The 25,142-nt window shown below is 36.1% G+C and overlaps 1 protein-coding gene across 1 annotated transcript in view; it reads left to right on the forward strand.

Annotated features, from left to right (window-relative positions):
- LOC107657382 (dual 3',5'-cyclic-AMP and -GMP phosphodiesterase 11A-like) overlaps positions 1-25,142 on the forward strand; it is a 106,667-nt gene that overhangs the window by 69,950 nt on the left and 11,575 nt on the right. Inside the window, exons 7-16 of the mRNA XM_016445429.1 lie at positions 7,253-7,385; positions 8,048-8,123; positions 10,121-10,188; positions 13,525-13,617; positions 16,397-16,454; positions 18,834-18,976; positions 19,291-19,398; positions 22,556-22,665; positions 22,798-22,888; positions 24,378-24,478. Of these exons, the coding sequence (XP_016300915.1) occupies positions 7,253-7,385; positions 8,048-8,123; positions 10,121-10,188; positions 13,525-13,617; positions 16,397-16,454; positions 18,834-18,976; positions 19,291-19,398; positions 22,556-22,665; positions 22,798-22,888; positions 24,378-24,478 (981 nt within the window). The remainder of the gene's footprint in view (positions 1-7,252; positions 7,386-8,047; positions 8,124-10,120; positions 10,189-13,524; positions 13,618-16,396; positions 16,455-18,833; positions 18,977-19,290; positions 19,399-22,555; positions 22,666-22,797; positions 22,889-24,377; positions 24,479-25,142) is intronic.

A 25,142-nucleotide genomic window follows, 5' to 3' on the forward strand; every position in this document is an offset into this window, starting at 1 on the left:
TCATTGGCAAGCGACACAATGACACTATGGACACGGTCCGTGTCACTAGTTAAAATTGCTTATTTCTCTGGATTTAAACATTCTGCGAAACATTTGGGATAATGTAAGTACACAAGTCAGCAAAATATATAACACTGTTCTAGTGGTTTTGGGATATTTTAATAAAAAAATCTTACATATTGTGCCTTTAAGTACATGTTTAAAAAGTGCATTTTCTAAAAATGTCAAAATAAAAGTTTTACTTTTAAAATCATTTTATTTTAAACCGTAATGTTTTATTTATCTTTTATCATTTTTCTAAGAAGTACACTTATTTTCATGTGTTAGCTAACATACTAATGCACATGTAAAGTCTACAAGTGTTATTTTATATTACATTTAAAGGTAGTATATACTTTAAATGTACTAAATTGCAACTTTATCTTTACAAATGTGTAATTAAAATATTTTTCAATGCTTGACACAAGAGAATCAATATAAATAACATTGAGGTAAATTTTAGTTTATAAGAAATGTTTGTCAGCACATTTGGTAGTACTCTATAATCATATTTAAAAACAAATTATGAATTATATAGACATACATAAGTCCTACTTAAGTGGGTTAAAAAAAAAATTAATTGTATAATTGCATTTAATATAAATTTAAACTATAATATATTTTCATTTAAATGTAATTGGCATGCAAACATATATCTGGAAACATTAAATTCAGTTTGCATTTCAGTGAATCACCATACTCACCTTCAAGTTGTTCCAAACCTGTATGAGTTTCTTTCTTCTATTGAACATAAAAGATTTTGAATAATGTGGCTAACCACACTGTTGCTGGTAGCCATTGATTTCTATAATATGGGAAAAAATAGTATGGAAATCAATGGCTACCAGCAAATGTTTGGTCACAAATATTCCCTTCAAATATCTTTTTTTGTGTTCAGCAGAATGTTTAAACAACATGGTTTCATACAGCATGAGGGTGAGTACTGAGGGTGTTTTTTGGAAAATGGAGACAGAAATCAGGAATGTGGTTGGCAGCCACTGGTCTAAAGTTTACTTTTTAACAAGGGGTGTATCTGTGATGTTTGTGCTTGTGGTGCATTTATGTGTTAGTTTGTGTACAGTGCTAGTCGGTCCATACAGTACAAGCTGCGAATCCTCTGCATACCCAAGCCATTTGAGAGAATGAGTTTAGGGAATGACTAATTAATATTAACATTACTATATATTCCCTTTTAATTTGAGGTGTAGCATAAAGCTCACATAATAAAATGTTGGGAATAAGTATGAGACACAACTCTAATATGTGTTTAAATGTGTTATTAACAACTAATTGTTCAGTTCGGTTCAGTACATGCTTTGTAGAATTTCTACAAATGCTAATACACTCGTGCACAATGTGTTGGTGTTGTAGTTTATGCATACAGTGTTTTGAGGGGTTGTGATTAAAGGCAAAGACTATAGAATACCTAAGATGTGTCACTCGAATCGTTTTGAATGGGGAAAAATGCAACGCTCAGTATGGCCGCTCAATCGCAGGAAGCCCCGCCTTCTGAATGAAAGAGCCAATCGCGAATTGGTAAAGTCAGCGCGTCACTGCAGCTGCTGTTAGAAGTCCCGGTTGCTATAGAAACAGTCAGCGTTTTGAGACGTGCGCTTAGGACTGCACATGCGCAAATAGTATGGAAATCAATGGCTACCAGCAAATGTTTGGTCACAAATATTCCCTTCAAATATCTTTTTTTGTGTTCAGCAGAATGTTTAAACAACATGGTTTCATACAGCATGAGGGTGAGTACTGAGGGTGTTTTTTGGAAAATGGAGACAGAAATCAGGAATGTGGTTGGCAGCCACTGGTCTAAAGTTTACTTTTTAACAAGGGGTGTATCTGTGATGTTTGTGCTTGTGGTGCATTTATGTGTTAGTTTGTGTACAGTGCTAGTCGGTCCATACAGTACAAGCTGCGAATCCTCTGCATACCCAAGCCATTTGAGAGAATGAGTTTAGGGAATGACTAATTAATATTAACATTACTATATATTCCCTTTTAATTTGAGGTGTAGCATAAAGCTCACATAATAAAATGTTGGGAATAAGTATGAGACACAACTCTAATATGTGTTTAAATGTGTTATTAACAACTAATTGTTCAGTTCGGTTCAGTACATGCTTTGTAGAATTTCTACAAATGCTAATACACTCGTGCACAATGTGTTGGTGTTGTAGTTTATGCATACAGTGTTTTGAGGGGTTGTGATTAAAGGCAAAGACTATAGAATACCTAAGATGTGTCACTCGAATCGTTTTGAATGGGGAAAAATGCAACGCTCAGTATGGCCGCTCAATCGCAGGAAGCCCCGCCTTCTGAATGAAAGAGCCAATCGCGAATTGGTAAAGTCAGCGCGTCACTGCAGCTGCTGTTAGAAGTCCCGGTTGCTATAGAAACAGTCAGCGTTTTGAGACGTGCGCTTAGGACTGCACATGCGCACTGGCTGAACTTAGCCTGAAAAATAAGCTTTTTATAACGCTATTTGTGGAAAAGAAACAACATTTATGACACAGTTGTTGTCAGATTTCTTTGGTGATTTCAAATATGAAATTTAATCGTAAGCTTAGTAAACAGTTTTGGAGAACTCGATGTTTCCCCATTCAAAGAGATAGGAGTTGCACTTGCGTGACCGAGAGGCGTTTCAAAGATGGCCGCCGAGTGATATGACTTAAGGAACTTTGTTAAAGGTCAGTGCTGTAGGGTCACGTGTGCAGTAGCTCAGGGTTATGATGTTGTAGTTTGTGCGTGTGTGGTGTATTTAGTGGCAGTGCTGTAGGGTGTGCAGTAGGTCAGGGTTATTGTGTGATATCTGTTATCTGCAGCCCACACTCAGTGCTCCAGTATGTCCAGTACTCAGCACTAGTGGAGTCTCAAAACCCTGAGCTCAGCTCTTACAACAACACACACCACAACAGTACATTAGCAGATCTGCAAGCACACAGCCATTGAGGAGCCCAGGAGTAAGAGCAAACATGTTCCTTTGTGCAAGATAGGTCTGTTGTTCTTGACTGTTTTGTGTAGCCAATGACGACGAAGCGCACAGGTTTGGAGATCTCAGTTGCCATATGGGAGCTTTCACACTACAATGTGTGTTCAGTCACACATATCATCTCATTCTCTGCACCTGTCTAATGTTCCAGCGGAGGTCTGTCTGGGGAGATCACACACCATCACCATCTGAACACATGCATCGCTCAGCCCACCCTCACCATCTGAGCAACAAAGCATCACATGCAGTCACTTTACAACTAGCTAAAGTGCTCTGAGATATTAAAACCACAATTATTTTCAAAATCAGCTCTCTACTGCGAGTAAATCACATGCATATGCCAATACATTTTGCGCTAGGTGACGTAATAATGTCTGTTGTTAGCCATTGGCTGATAAATTGTTAGATTTCCCTTGCCAGTGTTAAGTTCAAGGCTTTTTTTCTTGTCAAAATAATTGGAGAACATTTTATATAGAACTATGGAATCATGTACAGATATGATGTTTACAGATTTTTATCTACAGGTTCGAGATGTTGAGGTTATCAGCTTGCTTATCTGTGTTGCATGACCTGCTTTCTGGAACACATCCTTGGTGTCGTATGCATGATGGCACAGTGTGTTGTCTTCTCTTTTCTTCATTAGTGCTGTTTAAAATGCCATGGCTGTCTAACCATTTGAGATATTTGACCTCCTTCATAGCTCTATAAAGTCGACTATTCTGCGTAAAATTCAAATGGGTCAGATATGATATATGCATATATGATTTGCGCTGTCCTGTCTCTGGAGCACAGGTATGTACACTGCGGTGCTTCACCTGACCCAAAACCAGCTTGCACAGGCAATAATTCACACTCCTGTGTAAAATAAGTGCACTTAATTGTATTGAATGTGCACTTGTAGTGAATTTCAAATCTCAAAAGTATTTAAAAAAAAAAACTTTACTTGCTGATGATAATATAATATTAATGAACTTAAAATGCCACTTATGTGTGCTTAAAGAGAATGCACTTTCATGACTGTTTAACACACTTAAAAAAAAATGCACTTTGTAATAATGTCAAATCACTTTACAAATTACTTTAAGTGCAGTTTAAGTGACGTGACATGTGGCCAAGTATGGTGACCCATACTCGGAATTAGTGCTCTGCATTTACCCATCCAAAGTGCACACACACAGCAGTGAACACACACACACCGTGAACACACACCCGGATTAAGTGATTGTTTTAAATAATATTTAACATGCTTTAAAGGGATAGTTCACCCCAAGTTGAAAATTCTGTCATTAATTACTCAGCCTCATGTTGTTCCATTCAAACCCATAAGAGTACAAAGTAACTTCGTTCATCTTCGGAACACAAATTAAGATATTTTTGATGAAATTTGAGAGCTCTCTGACCCTCCACAGATAGCAACAATAAAATAGTCGTGCACTGGCGTCACTGGCGGCAGATGGTGACACGGTGAGAAGAATTGTTGAATAAAGTCGATATTTTTGTTTTCTTTGTGCACAAAATGTATTCTTGTAGCTTCATAAAATTAACCACTGGTGTCACATGGACTATTTTAATGATGTCCGTACTACATTTCTGGGCCTTAAACGTGGTAGTTCCCTTGCTGTCTATGCAGGGTCAGAAAACTAATGTATGCATAAAAACTATTTTTACAAACCCATTGCAGATGTTTTATTGAAATAATAATATATTAAATGCAATTAGCAAATACCATTAAATATGAGAAATATGAACATTGAAATTTAAAAATATTTTGAAACAGTTGTGACGTAATGAATCCTCGTTTCCTGAAATCACATGGCTTTGGCAGTTTGATATGCACTCTGAACCATTGGTTCAAAAAAATTTGCTTCAAAGCATCCATCAGTAGTAAAAGTATGGCACAGCATTGATCTGAAGCATCTCGTATGCGCAGAGCTTGCGCGAACAGTTTGCTAGAGACTAGCGCAGGTTAATTTGCACACTTTAACAGTGTTTATAGCTCCTAACAGGCTGTGACTCATGTACGTCAGTGTGAAGTTTTCCTATTGGTCACATTCTTGTTCCATAGGTTATAGTAGGTTTTCATTTCATTACAATTAAGTGTCCGAAAACTTTACATTCAGTTCACACTTAAGTATTTTCTTTTATAGTATTTTAATAAGTACTCTTTTTAAACGTATACTGTAAAGTCTACTTTTCACAGGTGAATTTACTTTAAAAAATCTAGTTTTCTATAGTACACATCACTCATTTATCACTAAAGGATTATACAAACACATAAACTTGTAAAATATTGTTTAGAAACACAAGGTGATCGAATACAGACTGAAAAAATGCACAAAATATGTCACACTGCTTCAAAGCTTTGACATTATACAGCTTCAGTAATATATTACTGTCATACACAGGGGATTTTCTCAAAGTTATGTGTGTTATTTAGTGATTTCATCCTCTGTGTTGGCTTCTCTAGAGGTACAGCCGGAACCATTATGTAAGGATGATTTGTCCTCTGCTGCGCTCTGAAACAGCTCGGGGCCAAACGGGAGAGAGACGCGTCTCTGCTGCTCACCCAGACGCACACACAACAACACACATCTCGCGTGCTCAGCTGCACCCCGCACAATACATTCACACTCCCATTCATCCCTCTGACTCCGACATTTCCTCAGACAGCAGCTCGCAGCGCCGTTAATCATGTGTGATCTTTGGGGTGTGATCGAGAGTATGAGAGAAGATGTTTGATCAGACTCTCTCAGCCCAGAGTGCAAGAGCCTGAAATGTACCACGTGAGAGAGATTAAAAGAGAGAGAGGCTACATCAGGACTGTCTCTCCGGCTGCACGTGGGCGTTTATGAGAGTCGGAGCGTTAACTTCTCATTGCTTTTGCAGGCTCCATAGAGCCTTATCCAAATGCAGAGGAAAGTTTGTTAGCTGTAAATTACTGGAGAGGGAATGACGCTCACGCTCAGCATGTGGACCTCAGCATCCGTCAGCTCTTCCTCAAGCTGAAGCGTCTGAGGCTCTTTTCACACTTTGTGCGATCGCTTGGTCCGAGCTTGCATTTAATTCCACCTGCTTGTCCCCGCAGGTCTCTTTATACATTGTAATTTTGGGTCCGAACTGTCGCGTAATTGAAGAGAACACTAACTTGAGTACTAGCAGCAGGTGTTTACATGATAACATTGAAGCCCAAATGACATCTGCAGACATTTTCACTGATTTTTAGGAGAAATCTGGTTAATTGAATGGATATAAAGCATGGTAAAATGTGTTAAATGGAGCTGAACCCCTTGTGAAAAAAATGCACTTAATTGTATTGAATGTGCGCTTGTAGTGTACTTCATATCTTAAAAGTATTTTTTAAAAACTGCTTGCAGATATTAAAATATTCATGAGAATATTAATGAATAAAAATGAAAGAGAGACACTTTCATGACATATAGGGTTCACTTTGTAATAATGTCAAATTTTAAGTTTTACTTCAAAGTTTTTAATTATGTTTTAATCACCTTTTGTCATTCTTTATGTACACTTGATTTGATGTGTTGACTAACATACTAAAGCAAATGTAAAGTATTGTTGACTAATGTTATTCTGTATTACATTTTAAGTTATTATATTTTACTAAATTGAAACTTCATCATTGCAAATGTGTAATTACACATATATTTAAATAAAAGTTACAATAGAAATGACATTAAAACTATAAATGTCTGTTAGTACATTTGACTGTACAATGTAACCATATTTCAAAGACAATAGAAATAATTATGAAATTGCATAGGAAGATGTACTTAACTCCTAATTAAGTCCTAAGAAAAAAACACTCTAAAGTTTAGATAAATGCGTTTAATATAAATATAAACTATGAAACACATTCGTTCAAGTGTAGTTAATATGCAGTTAAGTGTCCAAAGCCATTACCTTCAGTTTACAAAGTATATTTTTGTACAGTACATACTCATTTTAAAAGTATGCTGAAGTGTACTTATTTTTACAAGGGAGCGCTATGCTTTCTCAATAAATCACACAGTTAGATATATTAGTTAGTTTCATGTCCAAAGCACAAATGGTGCAAGACGAGTTGCACACAAGTTTAATACTGTGGGTGTAGAGTTTAGATGTCATCTCTAAGCCAAAGTATGAGCAATAGTAATAGTAATGGTTGTCTTGGGTTTGTACATAGCAGCACATGTCACTTCCTCTTCGTCTTATTCACAGTTTCAAGGACAGCATGGAAAAATCGTCCTATTCTGACTGGCTGATTAATAACAGCATTGCAGAGCTGGTCGCCTCCACTGGGCTTCCTGTGAATATCAGCGATGCCTTCCAAGACCCACGCTTCGACGCTGAAGTAAGATCCCTAAACAACAATAAATAAATGAATACAATTGGAATAGATCAATTAGTCCAGTACATATAAAGGCAAACATTTTTATAAGCTCATGCATGTGAATTTAGTTGGTAATCTAACCCATGATCTTGCTAACGCCATGCAGGAAAGAGCACAAAATAAATAAATAATTAAAACCAGACAGCTAGCAAATATTAATAAAATGTATTGTTTGGGTGCTGATTTTCACTTACTGCACCTTTAAAGGTTTACACTTGAATACACTCGAATTAACATCATAACAGTCTTACCCAGAATTTGAACGTGATAAAAGGACTAGTCTCAGTTTCACACTATTGCAGTAATATACATTTTAACTTTATAACTGAGGAACTAGTCGAAATTGTATTCTGTGGTAATGGACAGCATATTACAGAAAGAGTTGTATTTAACCCAGAATCTTCCTTTAAAGAGCATGATTAAAGATGAGAGAGACTTCTGCTCTGCTTAAAACCTTGGACCTCTGTCGGCTCTTGTGCATCTTCAAAATGCCAGCAGCACAAGATTATATAACGCCGTGTCTTCAGATGAGCTCATATTTTTGCTCACTTCTCCTCACATGCTTATAGTCAGATCGTTTGGTTTTTGATATGGTGACAAGAATTTGTTTGTAATGTCTTCAGGCAGATCAGTTCTCTGGCTTCCATATTAGATCTGTCCTATGTGTCCCTATCTGGAACAGTAACCACCAAATCATAGGTAAGTTATCCAGTTAAGCGCTGTTGTTTCACTACATATAGTATGTACTGATGTTCCCTGATCGGCTGTGTTGTATTATGTTGTGTGCTAGAGTTCAGTGATTTGTGAGAGAATGGAAGACAAACATGTTTATATAGGATAATGTCTGTTTAAATGTATATCTGTGTGTCACATCAGCATGTGTGTGTGTGTGTGTGCTTCTGCACAAGTGCACTGTGTGTGGGTGGATGTGTGTGTGTGTGTGTGTGTGTGTGGGAGGACTCTGTCAGGGACCGAAAGTCATTATAAGCACAAACAGCCAGTAGAAGCAAAAGTCAAGGATGTCTTCATTCAAAAGATTTCTCTCTCCCCTTCTCACTCTCTTTCTTCATCACTGCCATAGTTTCAGAACCAGTTTTCTTTTCTTTCAAATCATGTATAAAGCCAGTGTGGAAACATTTCAGCACTATGAGGAGAGAAAGGATTTAATGCAGAAACCTCACTGTCCATAAACGAAAGATTTTATATCCATATCAATACTGTAGCTTTTTTAAGTCCTTGGGTATGTTTGGAATTGTATTCAGCATACTACTATTTTTGTAGTATGCAGTATATACTACAAATGTTTTGTATGGATGAGATGCCCAGATGCCTACTATAAACATGTGCACTACACAACCAAAGTGTACATGAAATAATGTATAATAAACTAATAAATGAGAATGAGAAGCGGTATCAACCTGCTGCTTTGTAACATTTCATCCTTTACATTATATAAAACATTATATATGTAAATGAATAAATGAAGTATTTTTTTCTTAATTGCTTTATGTAGCTGATAATAAATAAAATACAAAAAAAAATATGGTCACAATTTAGTTTGAGGGCTATTAAACTATGACTCTTGCCTGAATAAACTCCCAATTTGCTGCTTATTAATAGTTGGTAAGGTAGTTGTTAAGTTTATGTATGGGGTGGATTAATGGATCTAAATATGGTAATGCTGAACAAGGCATTAATATGTGCATAATACATACTAATAAACAGCCAATATGCATGATAATAAGCAACTAATTAATAGTGAGAACTGGTCCCTAAACTAAATTGTTACTAAAAATGTAATCTAAAAAATTTATATAATACGTATTATAGTAAGATTTATCCTAAAGTTTTATCTCAATCCCATCCCCACAGAATAAGTTTCAACTGCAAAAAAAAAAAAGACAAAAAGCGACATTTGGCTCACATTGACAGAGAATACGAAAGCATTATATACAATACATAAATAAAATATTTTTCCTTTATGGCTTTACAGAGCTAATAACATTTCTTGCTTTGTTATTATTCTTCATGCTAAATAACCATTTTAATGATATGGTGATAACTAGGCACCTCTCACTGTATCATGCAGCATGTAATGAGGTCATGTGACAACACTGTATCATGCTACTTTTTAGAGCATTTTTCATTGCCTAATGCTAGTCTTTCACATGCTGTTTTTAAAATAGCATGGGGTGTTCTGTATATACTATGCAGATGCAGTGAGCTGTGTAACTATATACTGAGATGATAACTGGACACCACTTATGGTTTAGGATTACTTAAAAAGATTTTTTTTCCCACACATATCAGTGGGCTTTCAGGCGAACAAGCTTCTTCAAGTGATAAAATGTGTTGTAATTATAGGCAGTGTTATGGTGGAGCCATATATATGCATGTACAAGCTGTCCAAAGCAAGCACCACATTTCTGATTGACTATAATGAGATGGTGAGGATGGGGGAGGTGTTAGGTGTGTGAACGGGGGGAGGGTTTGCACTTAAAGGAACAATCATTATAATTACATACTAACAGCACACTGTTTAATTAGCCATGTAGAAAGAGAGAGAGAGATTGGGGGTGGGGCGAGGGAGAGATTCTTCATCCATGGCTGCAGTGCATTGCTGTGCTTTAAAGGACCTGATATGGGTCATGAAACACAGCATGCAATCTCACTGTCTTCATGTGTGTGTGTCGCAGGTGTGGCTCAGGTCTTGAACAGATTAGATGGAAAACCATTTGATGATGCAGATCAGAGGCTGTTTGAGGTATGATATCTGAGAGATTTCTTTATGATTGCTTTGCTACCATCAAACATGATTTAAGCGAACTGTATTGCAGACCAAGAATCTTTTAAAAGTCCATATGTATGCATAAACCCACACACGCTATATTCACAATTAGTACATTGCAAGGGTCTCAGAGTGATTTGAGAGAATTATGGCCTACTGTATTCTCTAGAGCCCGACCAATATGGGTTTTTTTGGGGGCCGATACCGATATTAGGGGGTAGAAAAGGGCCGATATCGATATATTGGCCGATATTCTTGGTGTATATTATAGTACAGTACCAGTCAAAAGTTTGGGCACTTTCCCATTCATGTGTCCAAATTTTTGACTGGTACTATATATAGAATACACTATATACATAAACAGAATATATATACATAAACAAATTTTTTTGCAATGATCACTCAAATTTGGTGATCAAACACTTATAATGACGTGACAAAGATATGTAATGGAGGCAGGGCATTTAACAATAAACTTTATTATCCAAAATGAGTCTGACATCAGTGCACTGAACAGTAAAGTTGAAGTTTATTCAACTTTAATTCAATTCAATTCCATTCAACTTTATTCCGTTGAAGTTTATTTCACTTCGGAACATTCATTCACAGATTTGCGCTACTGTCTTCACACACAGACGAAACTTACTAGAGAAGTGTGAAGTGTGACATAATATACCTCTGTAAATAAATACAATAGAAATTCACATCTCGCGCACTTTAATGCACTTTGAATGTAACGTGTACGTTCCCTTGGAACTGGAATCATGGCGGAATTTCATGTGAAGTCCACTTCGCAGGGCACTTACGGACGAATAAGCCAATGCTTGAATGCTGCTGCCTGAACAAGAAACCTCCTTACTGAAGTTAAAGTGTTGGCTGGTGTCACTATCTCGCGAACGCGGTAGCGTTGATCGTGTTAATTACATTGCTGTCTATGGAGGGTCAGAGAGCTCTCAAATTCCATCAAAAATATCTAAATTTGTATTCCGAAGATGAACGGAGGTCTTACGGTTTTGGAATGAAATGAGGGTGAGTAATTAATGACAGAATTTTCATTTTTGGGTGAACTATCCCATGCTATGCTTCCAACTTTGTGGGAACAGTTTAAGGAAGACCCTTTTCTATTCCAGCATGACTGAGTGCACATAACAATGTGCATAAAGTCATGGTTGGATGAGATTGGTGTGGAAGAACTTGACTGTCCCGCACAGAGCCCTGACCTCAACCCCATCAAACACCTTTGAGATGAACTACATGGAGATTGTGAGCCAGGTCTTCTGATCCAACATCAGTGCCTGTCCTCACAAATGCTCTACTGAATGAATGGGCAAAAATTCCCACAGAAACAATCCAAAACCTCGTGGAAAGTCTTCAAAGAAGAGTGGAAGCTGTTATTGCTGCAAAGGGGGACCAACTCCATATTAATGTCTTGAGTCTGTTTTGAAACAAAACTTGGAACACTTTAAGTGGACCAAAACCTGAACTGAGGGGAAAAGAACCCGGTTCTCTTTGCATTCACAAAGTTAATGGCCTGGAAAGTGGACTCCTTGAAAATGGACCACTACTATTAAATCAATTATAATAAGGGTTCGGTTCAGTTTCTCTGGACCATTCAAACCAGTGTTATTTTAGTATCAATATACAATTATCATTTTTATTAATAGTTTAATTTTTTTCATTTTCATTTTCCTTTTAGGAAAATTTGAACTTTTAGTTCACTCTTGTAGTTCGGCTCTCTTGGTTCGTTTGGTCTGGACCAAAAAAGAAAACAATATATTTGTTTCTGGTCCACTTAGCATTCACACTGGCATTTTTGACAGCGAACCTAAAGATACCAAACCTAAAGGCATAGTCTTATGTTCACAACCTGATTGGTCATATACCGAATACCCGAAACAATAGGTGTGTTCAGCACTGCGCAGACTGATTGTATGAAATGTATGAATGTATGTGGTGTATGAACTCGAACCACACCAGAGTTCGTTTGAAACTGGGCCGAGACCCATCTTTTTAGTGGTCTCGGTCCTCTTGTTTGGTGCGCACGAGGGTTCGGATGGCAGCGTTCACACTTACTCAAATGAACCACATTAAGAGCAAGCGCACCATGAGTTCGTTTTAATCGAATCAAACATGACAAGTGTGAACAGACCCTTAGGCTACGTTCACACTGCAGGCAAATGTGGCCCAAATCCGATTTTTTTGCTCACGCGTGACTTGGATCTGTTTTTGTCATGACAGTGTGAACAGCACAAACCGCATACAATCTGATCTTTTCAATTCTGATTTGTGCCACTTCTATATGTGGTACTAGATCCGATACATGTCAGATGTTTTGCAATGCGACCGCAGTGTGAACAGTCATGTCGGATTTCATGTGGCTTTTACGTCACTCTAGATCGACATTCGTCATAATTCCGTGCTGACGGGAGACACTTCAATGATTTTACATACCCAAAGTTATCAAGACAGTAGCGAAAGGTAATCAGTGAAGTGTGATGTGTCAGAACCTACAGTATGTGGTCAGAAATCATAAGAATTACAGTGACAACTCTATATGCAAACAAAACATGAGGGCTCGTATCATAAAAGCTTCAAAACTCTGCTGTCTTTTGTCACATCCTTGTCTTTATTTTTCATATTGCCTGCACATAATTTCGCCGGATTCAGCAGCAGATCACACTATAAATAAACGCATAATCACTTACTTTATGTCCTCCGTGTTTACTTCCGTATGACCGCGCGCTGCGCAAGTGTTGCCAAATCCACAGTTTCCCCTCGGAATTTGGCTACTTTTTCCACTGTTGCCGCGGGATGTTTTTCAACTTCGTGGGTCGATGCGACCCCACTAATGCGATATTTATCCCCCTGAACATGGTTAAGCTAGTTTTGGACTAGTTTTGAGAAGCAATTGGGCGGATTTTGTTGTGTAAACCTGGAATCCCTGTTCATATTGTTCTTTTGCGCATGCGGGTCAGTTCAGAACCATGGTCTGTTCACACTGTAAAACTGATATTGGCCACATTTAAAACAACAATGTGAACAGCTACACAAAAAAATCGGATCTGAGAAAAAAATCGGAACTGAGCACTAGGGCTCGCAGTGTGAACGTAGCCTTAGTTAAATTTTTGGTAGTTTTGTTGTGTGTTTTTGTCATTTTTTATGGTTAACGTTTTAGGTGTGTTTAAGAACAAAATTCTTGCAAACCACTCTCAGACCCCTGAAACGAAGATTAAAAACCCCTTTCAGAAGTTTAAATTGGTTGGTGAGGGCTTACTGTATGTGTGACTCCATGGTCTCTTTCTCTCTCTTTAGGCATTTGTGATATTCTGTGGACTGGGAATCAATAACACCATTATGTATGCCCAAGTGAAGAAGTCCTGGGCCAAACAGTCTGTCGCTTTGGATGTATGTCTCTCCGAACACACACACACACACACACACACACACACACACACACTTCCAGACCGTGATTGCTATGATGTTTCCAAAGTGGTGGTAAATTAGTTGGAGATTTGATAATTGGTGGGTTGTTAGATTAGAAACTTATGACTGGTAGGATAATTCAACACAAGTAAAGATGGGAGCATGTGATTGGTGGAATATACTGACCTAGTTCCTGTTAGAGCTGTATTCACTCCTGACTCAGAGTAGGTTTGACACTCAACCATCTCACCCAGCAGTCATCTCTCTATTACATCTATTAAAGGGATCATATCACCAAAAACGGAATATTCCTTGTGGTTTTGAAATAAAAGTTTAATATACTAAGTAGACAAACAATAATGTTCGCTACACAAATCTTCCAGTTCATCCAAAAGATTTATTGAAACTAAGCTGTCACAACAAAAAACAGCCTGTTTAATTCAGTCAGTGGGTGGAAAATTATCAATTCAAACCAAATTATTACTGTGTTGGTGCAAGAAACCCTTGCTGACATTATAAGCGGACTTAAAATGCTATAAAAGAGCAGAATATGACCCCTTTAATCTAACAATGAAACAGTGGGACACAGAGGAATAAATCCTCACCTTCAAAGCGTTCAATCGACTCACTTCAATCGAACAAACGATCGTCTGGAAACACAGATGATGGTGTGTTTACAGTAAAACACTCAGCTGCTCTGTAGGGTTGTTGTTGTTTTTTCTCGCAAAGCCGTGGCTGACTGAGTTAAGTTAAACAGAAACCCTTTACAGTAAGGTTCTATTACATATTAGTTAACATTGGAAGATGCATTAACTAACATTAACTACCAGTCATCAATACATTTTTTTTACAATATTTATTTGTAAAATAAATAAATATTATATATATATATCTCAAAACCAAAGAGATATTCTTTATCAAAGTTAAGACTCTGCCACACCCCCCTAAAACAGCTCGTGTGTGTGTGAGAGAGAGAGAGCGAGAGAGAGAGACAGCGTCACATCACAGTAGAGTCTTAACCGCGGCTTGTGTACTGCATCATTACTGTGTCTGTTCCCCTTTCGGGCTTGAACTGATGGTAAAACTAATGACATTATTTACTGTCTTTACATTTATTTTGAAAGATGAAGCTGGCGATTATGGTAAGGGGCGTTACATTTCCGACGAGTGCTTGCGGTGTTCGGCCAATCACAATGCACTGGGTCAGCTGGCTAATCAGAGCAGACTGCGCTTGTCGGAAGGAGGGACTTTGTAGAAAACGAAGCGTTTGAGAGAGGCGGGGCATAGAGGACCTACAATAATGTACAGTATTTGAAAAATAATGTGGTTTTTGAACATTAAAGCATGTCAACATATTCTGTTACACCAAATACACAAAATAATGATCTTTAAAAAAGCATAACCCCTTTAACAGAACATTTAAATGTTAATTTCAACATTTACTAATAAATTATTAAAATGAATTAAGATTTCTAATATTATTATTTTTAATGCACACTTTTGTCCACAGTGGACACCACACTGAACATCTAAGATTTGTTTTAATTATAGCTGGAAATAAACAGGAAATTTTAGGATATAATAGTTGTGATGTAAAATGAATACAACATATTTAATATTCACTTTTTCATGTCCTAGCAAACAGGAAATTGTTCTTTGAAAATGTTCTTTGTAACATCTCAGATCAGATCAGCATGAGAACTTTTTTTTTTCACGCAGCTTGAGTGCAGACGTTATTAACCCTGTAAAGCCTGACATATGAACTAAAAATATTTTATTGAATGTTTATATATATATATATGTCATTCTTACGTTTACTACAAATTTAAATAAAATAAAAAAAATAGAAATTATTACATAATTTGCTAAAAGTCTGAGCTATCAATCAGAAGACAGAAGGCATGTAGCAGACTGTGTACAATAGGTTTTTCAGCAAAGTTTTGATCATGTTGATTATTTAGAGGCCTTAAAAATATGTGAATAAAATTTGATACAGCAGATTTTATAGGCTTAAAACATAAGGAGACAAACGATATATTCGAAAATTCTGACATTCCTGTTCATTTTTTAAATTCAGCTTTGAAAAAAATAACACTCTGCTCAGTTTAGAAGGTCAGAAAGTGTTGTTTTTTTTTTAAATCATGCATTAACATACTTTAGAGACAAGCTGAAAGGAGGCAAAGGGGAAAAAATAGTAACATTTTTTACGTCAATGAGCAAAGAATATGAGAGAGAAAACAAAAATGAAACAGCGGAAGTGAGGGTGCTGTGTAATTATATTAGCTGCATAACTACATTACAGTGAGTGTAGGAGTGAGTGTGAGCATTAATTGAGTTTTCGAAGCTCTTCTCTAACTAGAGGAAAGCAGGATTGTTTTCTGTGATTAATCTGATAGTATTTATAAGGATTCCAGATTGTCAGTATAATAATATGTAATAGTATATACTATAGCGGACATGAAATGTATATTGCATGACCTGTAGTGCAGATCGGTTTCAGAATCAGTCTGTATGTCATGAATGGACACCACCATCATTCTCTAATACACCGCGCTCACATGACTCCCATCAGCCAATCAGAGGGCTGCAGCGCTGAGTTCTCATAGTGTCAGGGGTTTGGTCTAATTCGGCCAGTTTGCTGGCTCTCTCTATCATCTCTATGATGTTTTTCTAGTGTCATGACTATATTATAAACATAAAATATAGAAATGCATAAAATATGAACCTTTAATGATGGAGTTTATGTGTTTGTTTTCCATAGGTGCTGTCATATCACGCCACTTGCTCAAAGACTGAGGTGGATAAGTTTAAGGTAAACAGTAATGCGTCACTGAATCATACCCAATAGACTGACATTTCAGTGCTGTTTGGTACAGCATCAATAATGAAATAACCAGATTCATCAGAATCAGAATCAGAAGAGCTTTATTACCAAGTATGTTTACACACACAAGGAATTTGACTTGACGACAGGAGCTTCCAGTGCAGAAGAAAGTACAAACATAGTGCAGACATACATGATAGTGCAGACATACATAGGAATAACACAGTAGGGATGTAATATAACACTAATATAATAAAAAAAGAAAAATTAGAAAAATGTAATAATGTACTATATACAGAAATAGAAGTATAGGAAAAAATGAATTGTTTAGATAAATGTACAGATATGTTTATTAGTGTGCAGATATGTTATTTACAGAGTGTGCAGTTTAATATAAATGGACGATGTATAATTATGAAAGATGTTGACTGCATCATCCACAGACCTGTTTGCTCTGTAGGCAAATTATATATTGATATATTATGTCATGATATATTAACCTCAGTATATCAGACTGTATTGTTTATGCAGTATGTATAATTCAGAACAAAACTATTCAATATCTCATCAGTGTTTGTGCATTATTGATATAGTCTCCGTGGAGTCTTATTAATGAAAAGCCTCATTTATCATGGGTTCATTTTCTGGTGAAATGCTCGTTTTTAACGTGTTAACTGGATTTTGCCAGGAGCTCTTATAGCATTTCATTGACAAGTACAAGCATGTTTCCAAGAGTGAATGAAGAACCCATTGCTTAAAGCCAAATCCAGGAATATCACACTATATATATGTATATATGCCACTAAATATATAAGCTCCCATGGCTCTCTCGATCTGTCACTGACACAACTCTAAGCAGGGGTCAGACCTCGAGGCTGATAAACCAAACCCACACGTGAGTTTCCACCCCACTCTTTTCCACACAAAGAAAATGTTTCAAAAATCAGGAGTTTAATCACCTATTCATCAGAAAAAGCTATCAAAAAAGCTGAGCATATGGACTATATTGTTGGACCAGTTTTGTTAACTAAAACTATTGAAAATGGTAGTTGAAGCTAAAATAAAATAATAGAAATAATAAATAAAAAACTTAATCTTTAAAAATGAAAATTAGAAATGTTGCTCTGGCATTTAGCATAGAAGTTGAAGTACTAAAGTTACTAAAACTGAAATAAAAATAAATAAAAAGTAAGTAGACAAAAGCTAATAAAAATGACAATAGCACATGAAACTAAAATTAAAAAGAAAACTGAAAATATAAAAATAAATAATTATTAATATTTAAAAATATTAATAATACCATATAAATAAATATAATAGATACTAAATATTACTGTGTGTGTGTGTGGATTGTTTCTATATCTGCACTCTATTTCTAAAATCCTGCTGCTTATATCAAAAAAGACATTCTCCATTTATATAAATGTCTGTATGAATGTGCGCTATCAATATTTATTAACAATAATTACATATATTTGATCATCATACACTTTGGAACCATAAAATAAACACAAAGAGGCCTTTAACCATCTGTTTCATACTTTTATGGTGCTTTATTGTCCTTTTTGAAACTGGGCTGTATGAATAAAAGTACATTTTCATTGTATGAAAGAGAGCAGCTTGGACATTCTGCTAAATATTTCATTTTGTGTTTGATGGAAATAAAAAAAATACAACTATGGGTTTGGAAAGTATGAGGGTGAGTAAATTCATTTTTAGATTACGACATTGTTTGATGTGGATCGTCCCTGTAATAACTGGGTAAAAGCATCCACTGCAGTGTAATGTGTCATGCTGGATGGTGAAAACTGCAGCATGTTTTGGTTTCCTCTTCTTGTTCTTCTTTATGAGTACCGGGTACGAATAATTATATTAATAAATATCTACAATTAGAATTTGTTAATGACGTCACAGCATAACACGCAGCTCCTGCAAGCAGTCCCTCATTAGATCTGGGAATGTGTGTGTGAATCTATTTGTAGTGCCTCATTAGCACGACTCTGAGCTTCACTCAGCATTAACACACAAATTACTGAAAATCCTGACGCTGGTTTCGTTCCATTCACAAAGCATCTGTTTTAAAGCACTCAAGAGCAAACTCTGTCCTTTCTGCCTCTTGCGTCTCTCCCTCTTTTTGCATACACACACACACACACACACAGAGTTCACACACAAACATTTAAACCAGTGGATCTCAACCAAATGAACCAGGATCCAGTAGAGGGCTTCGAGATGATTTATTCTGATGATCAGGATTATCTTATTTATCCACTAAACAACTGTTTTCTTTTTAAACCAGGATTCTTACTCTTACTGATTTCTAGATCTGAAAAAGTAATGTAAATTAATAACATTTTACAACTCCATGGATCAGCAAACATCCCTCTGGTGTGTGAACTGGGCATTGATAAACTGTCGTTTGACGACTTCTCTCTGGATGTGGATGCCATGGTCACTGCAGCTCTGCGGATGTTTATGGAGCTGGGAATGGTGCAGAAATTCAAGATAGACTATGAGGTTCACACATCTTTGCATTTCTTTAACTCAGCAATATCACATAAGCAAGAGTGCTGTTGTATTGAATATCAGCAAGGCTGTGATTTGACCGTAAGCCTGTATTCATTTATAAAAGTAAAATGTGATAAAAGTTCATATTGAGTAGTACAATTTGGACAGTTATTACAGCGGTAATAGTTCTAAAGAGCCAGACATCCCAGTAAAACATGTTATGCTCGGTTTTAAGCACTCTAGACCAATCAGATTAGAAGACAGGAACTACTGTAGATTTTTTGGTTGTATCGTAACACCACATCTCTTCTTTCTCCTTCTAGACACTTTGTCGGTGGCTGTTGACCGTGAGGAAGAACTATCGCATGGTTCTGTATCATAACTGGAGACATGCATTCAACGTTTGCCAGTGCATGTTTTCCATGCTGACAGTGAGTGACCTACTCTGTGTGTGTTTTTGTGTTAGGAATGGGTTTGATTACTTTAATAAATCATAACTAAACCCAGTAGTTGTATGACAACTTTTAGACATTGACATTTAGAATTGTATACTGTAAACTTTAAATGATAATAAATATAATAATATCATCTGATTCACATCCACTTCCACATCCACATTTTGTGGATGTGGATTGCACCATGATTTTGTGAATCATCCACATCTGATTCACAAAAGTTTAGGGTCAGTTATTTTTTTATTATTATTTTTTTATTAATACTTTTATTCAGCAAGGATGATACACATTTATAATGTTATAAAAGATTTCTGTTTCAAATAAATGCTGTTCTTTGAAACTTTCCATTCGGAATCCTGAAAAATTCATCATTGCTTATGCAAAAATATGAAGCAGCACAACTGTTTTCAGCATTGATAATAATAAATTGTTTCTTAAGCAGCAAATTAGAATGATTTCTGAAGGATCATGTGACACTGAAGACTGGAGAAATGCACCACTGCAATGGATTCGAAATAAAATAATCAAGATGTGATTGAAATGCAGACTTTAAGCTTTAATTCAAGGGGTTGCACAAAAATATAACATAAAATGCGTAGGAATAGTGTTAATTTCGTTAACGAAGACTATGACGAAAAATTTTCGTTGACGAGCTTTTTTCCCATGACTAAGACGAGACGACAATAAGGTCAATAAATGATAACTAAGACTATATCAACATGCAATTTCGTTGACGAAATAAGACGAGACAAAAATGTATTCAAAAAGATAAAAACTTTACCAAAAACCTCTTTTTATTTTTGTCAAAAAAGGAGACAAAATGTTATTGCAGACTGCTCTACACGCCTCTACTACATGAGCTTTCATGAGTGCGGTTGCCAGATATCAAGAGTTCTAATCCCCGAATCAGACCTTCGCTGTTAAATTGATGCATTTTCTGCCCGGTGTGTTTTGCTTATTTTAAAGGGGTCATATGATGCTATTTTAAAGATCATTATTTTGTGTATTTGGTGTAACAGAATATGTTGACATGCTTTAATGTTCAAAAAACACATGGAGCTGGGAATGGTGCAGAAATTCAAGATAGACTATGAGGTTCACACATCTTTGCATTTCTTTAACTCAGCAATATCACATAAGCAAGAGTGCTGTTGTATTGAATATCAGCAAGGCTGTGATTTGACCGTAAGCCTGTATTCATTTATAAAAGTAAAATGTGATAAAAGTTCATATTGAGTAGTACAATTTGGACAGTTATTACAGCGGTAATAGTTCTAAAGAGCCAGACATCCCAGTAAAACATGTTATGCTCGGTTTTAAGCACTCTAGACCAATCAGATTAGAAGACAGGAACTACTGTAGATTTTTTGGTTGTATCGTAACACCACATCTCTTCTTTCTCCTTCTAGACACTTTGTCGGTGGCTGTTGACCGTGAGGAAGAACTATCGCATGGTTCTGTATCATAACTGGAGACATGCATTCAACGTTTGCCAGTGCATGTTTTCCATGCTGACAGTGAGTGACCTACTCTGTGTGTGTTTTTGTGTTAGGAATGGGTTTGATTACTTTAATAAATCATAACTAAACCCAGTAGTTGTATGACAACTTTTAGACATTGACATTTAGAATTGTATACTGTAAACTTTAAATGATAATAAATATAATAATATCATCTGATTCACATCCACTTCCACATCCACATTTTGTGGATGTGGATTGCACCATGATTTTGTGAATCATCCACATCTGATTCACAAAAGTTTAGGGTCAGTTATTTTTTTATTATTATTTTTTTATTAATACTTTTATTCAGCAAGGATGATACACATTTATAATGTTATAAAAGATTTCTGTTTCAAATAAATGCTGTTCTTTGAAACTTTCCATTCGGAATCCTGAAAAATTCATCATTGCTTATGCAAAAATATGAAGCAGCACAACTGTTTTCAGCATTGATAATAATAAATTGTTTCTTAAGCAGCAAATTAGAATGATTTCTGAAGGATCATGTGACACTGAAGACTGGAGAAATGCACCACTGCAATGGATTCGAAATAAAATAATCAAGATGTGATTGAAATGCAGACTTTAAGCTTTAATTCAAGGGGTTGCACAAAAATATAACATAAAATGCGTAGGAATAGTGTTAATTTCGTTAACGAAGACTATGACGAAAAATTTTCGTTCCTTCGCTGTTAAATTGATGCATTTTCTGCCCGGTGTGTTTTGCTTATTTTAAAGGGGTCATATGATGCTATTTTAAAGATCATTATTTTGTGTATTAAGGACATTTTAGCCCGGGACTAAGACTAAGACTAAAATGAAAATAGCTGACAAAATTAACACTACTCGGGAATTACAACCATTTTTACACACAGCCCCCCTACCCCCATTTTCAGGGGCTCAAATATAATTGGAGAAATAACACATTGAGAAACACCTCCAGAAGGAGGGAGGTACATATTAAGGAGCTATAATTCTCTAACCTTTCCTCCAACTGTGATGAGAATACCCTCAAATTAAAGCTCGGATTGAGCACTTTAAGCCTATATTTATTATATAACTGTAACTTGAATATGTTTTGGTCAGCAGCTTAAGTAATAAAAATTGTGCCTGTGTTCAAATATATATGGACCTGAATGTATATACAAATACAAAATAGATCTTGAAAATGTAATAATATTTCACAACATTACTGTTTTTTTTTTACTGTATTTTTAAATCAAATGAATGCAGGCTTGATGAGCATAGGATTATTTCAAAATCTTACCGACCCCAAACTATTCCAGAGCACATATTCTGGTATGAATATTAATAAAGACTTTATTTTAATTTGCTCGTCACATTATCAGTAAAAGTTGATATTGAAAAACCCATCTGATTATTATTTGGTTCAATTAAAAAGATAGTCCTCTTAAATTGTTAAATGCTGTTAGTCACTTTTTGTTAGTAGCTTGTAGTGTAGCATACTATTTAAAAAAAAACACAAAACTTCATTGCAGTTTCCCAGACATTGATACTATTAATATTATTATCAGTGTTAAAGCTGCGGTGTGTGTGTTCCTCAGCCTCTGTTTTTGTACATTTACCACAGAAGTGTGACATTTATGTTTATGTGTGTTCATTTGCAGTCGGCCGGCTTCCAGGAGACTCTAACTGAGATGGAGATTCTGGCTCTGATAGTGGGCTGCATCTGCCATGATCTGGACCACAGAGGAACCAACAACGCTTTCCAGGCCAAGTGAGACTTTGCTACTCAACCGCTAGTCCAATACTAGACTCACGTCTTTTAAAGCTTACAGCGTTTTATGAAGCTGAATGCTGGATGTCTTCACTTTGCACATGAACTGAATGACATTCGTGTCTTTCTCAGGACGGGATCAGCGCTTTCTCTTCTTTATGGGACATCAGCCACGCTAGAGCACCATCATTTCAACCATGCTGTTATGATCCTGCAGAGCGAGGTAAACTTAAAGTTACCATGAAATCAAAAGACACACACACACACACAGGCACACACACACACACGCACGCACACACACACATGCACACACACACGTGCGCACACGCACATGCGCACACACACGCGCTCGCACACACGCATGCACACACACATGCACGCGCACACACACACGCACGTACGCGCACACACGCACACACACACGTACGCGCACACACACACACATGCACATGCGCACACACACGCACGCTCGCACACACGCACGCGCACACACACACATGCATGCACGCACACACACACACACGTTTGTTTTTGTGAATTGTGGGGACTTTCCATAGACTTATGGATAGACTTAAATAGACTTACTTTACAATCATTTTCATTCTACAACTCAAACCAGTTTACAAGAAATGCCATTGTAGGGAATTTACCATTTATGTTCCATTCCTATTTAGAGTTTAAACCGCAATAAAAACAATGAAGTGAGTGCATCATAGAAATCAGAAATAAAAATAAATACTTAAAATAGGTAGTAATTGAATGCATGTATTGGGAAGACTTTTACACCTTCACTTCATATAATCATCTACACTAAACCAATGCCATACAAGAAATCATTTTAACCACAGTAAATGAGATAACAAGGGGGAAATGAGAGAGAGAGAGGTGAATAAATTACACTCTGTGGTAACTGACAGATGTTGGCTGTGAATAATTGCTTTCTACAGATACAGCGTGTTTATCTGTGTCACTGTCATTTGCATACAAATGAGCTTCGGTCATCATTTACTCAGAGAAAGAACGTGTTCACTGACCAGCAGACAGACAAGTATTTTAAGTTGGTCCTTAATGAAATGGGAACGGTTGCTCTGCTCTTTAATCTGGTAGGGCAGATATAGCCTATCCTATTTCCCATCATGCCTTGCAGTTACTGAAAAGCAGAAGTTTACTGGAGTGGAATCTGTTTGAACAAGCTTAAATGATGACATCTAAATGACAACTCATTTGCTGAAAATAATTCAATTAAAGTGAAAGTATTCAAATATTTGAATAATATATATTTAAAATATATGTCAAACATGAGTAAATGGAAGTACGTGCTTTAAAGAAACGTCTTTGCTTTTCTTAAGGCAGCACGAGGACTCACTGTTTAAACTTCACACAGACATTTTTTTTTTTTTTGCATGTTTAAATATCAGTTTATTTTAATCAGGCGCTCTGATGTAAGCATGCGTGGGTGGCTTGAATTCAGAGTTACATGTTAAGTAATGGTTATATATTCATACACAAACCCACTTTATATGGAAATTTATCCTGAAAAGTACCTGTATCTGTAAGATAAAAATACATGGCCACACTGAGCCAGCTGACTTACCATGAAACACCATCAGTGCAGATATATACTCTTTGCAGGGCAGAACCATACTTAAGGACACCTAAATGAATGAAAATATTTTTGTTTAACAATTTAAATTTTTTCTTTGTCTCTCTAGGGTCACAATATTTTCTCTAATCTGTCATCACATGAGTATGGAGAACTCATGCAGCTCCTAAAACAATCCATACTGGCCACAGACTTAACGCTCTACTTCCAGTGAGTACTGAAATAACACACACTTCTGTTTCTGTCACATCAAATCAATTCAATATGAATATGCCAAATCTACACTACACTTCAAAAGTCTTGGGTAAGATTTTTTTTTTAATGAAAGAAATTACTACTTTTATTACAAATGCATGTATTAAATTGATCAAAAAATTACAGTAAAAGCATTTATTAGATATTCAATAAAGAATCTTGAAATAAACTATGGCTTCTACAAAAATATTAGTCAGCACTGTTTTTGTCACTGATAGTAGTAAGAAGCGATTTTGAGCAGCAAATCAGCATATCAGCATGATTTCTGAAGGATCTTGTGACACTGAAGACTGGAGTAAAGATGCTGAAAACTCAGTTCTGCATCACAGAAACAAATTGCATTTTATAATATAATTCAACTATATTAACATTTCACAATGTTATGGCTTTTACTCTGTTTTTTATCAAATAAATGCAGCCATTGGTGAGGCTTAAAAATGTAAAAAAAATCTTAAAACATAAAAAAAAAATATATATATATATATATGTGTGTGTGTGACCCTGGAGCACAAAAGCAGTCATAAGTAGCACGGGTATATTTGTAGCAATAGCCAACAATACATTGTATGGGTCAAAATTATCGATTTTTCTTTTATGCCAAAAATCATTAGGATATTAA

Source organism: Sinocyclocheilus anshuiensis, unplaced genomic scaffold (assembly GCF_001515605.1).
Source record: "Sinocyclocheilus anshuiensis isolate Anshui unplaced genomic scaffold, SAMN03320099.WGS_v1.1 scaffold355, whole genome shotgun sequence".
NCBI classification, from domain to species: domain Eukaryota; kingdom Metazoa; phylum Chordata; class Actinopteri; order Cypriniformes; family Cyprinidae; genus Sinocyclocheilus; species Sinocyclocheilus anshuiensis.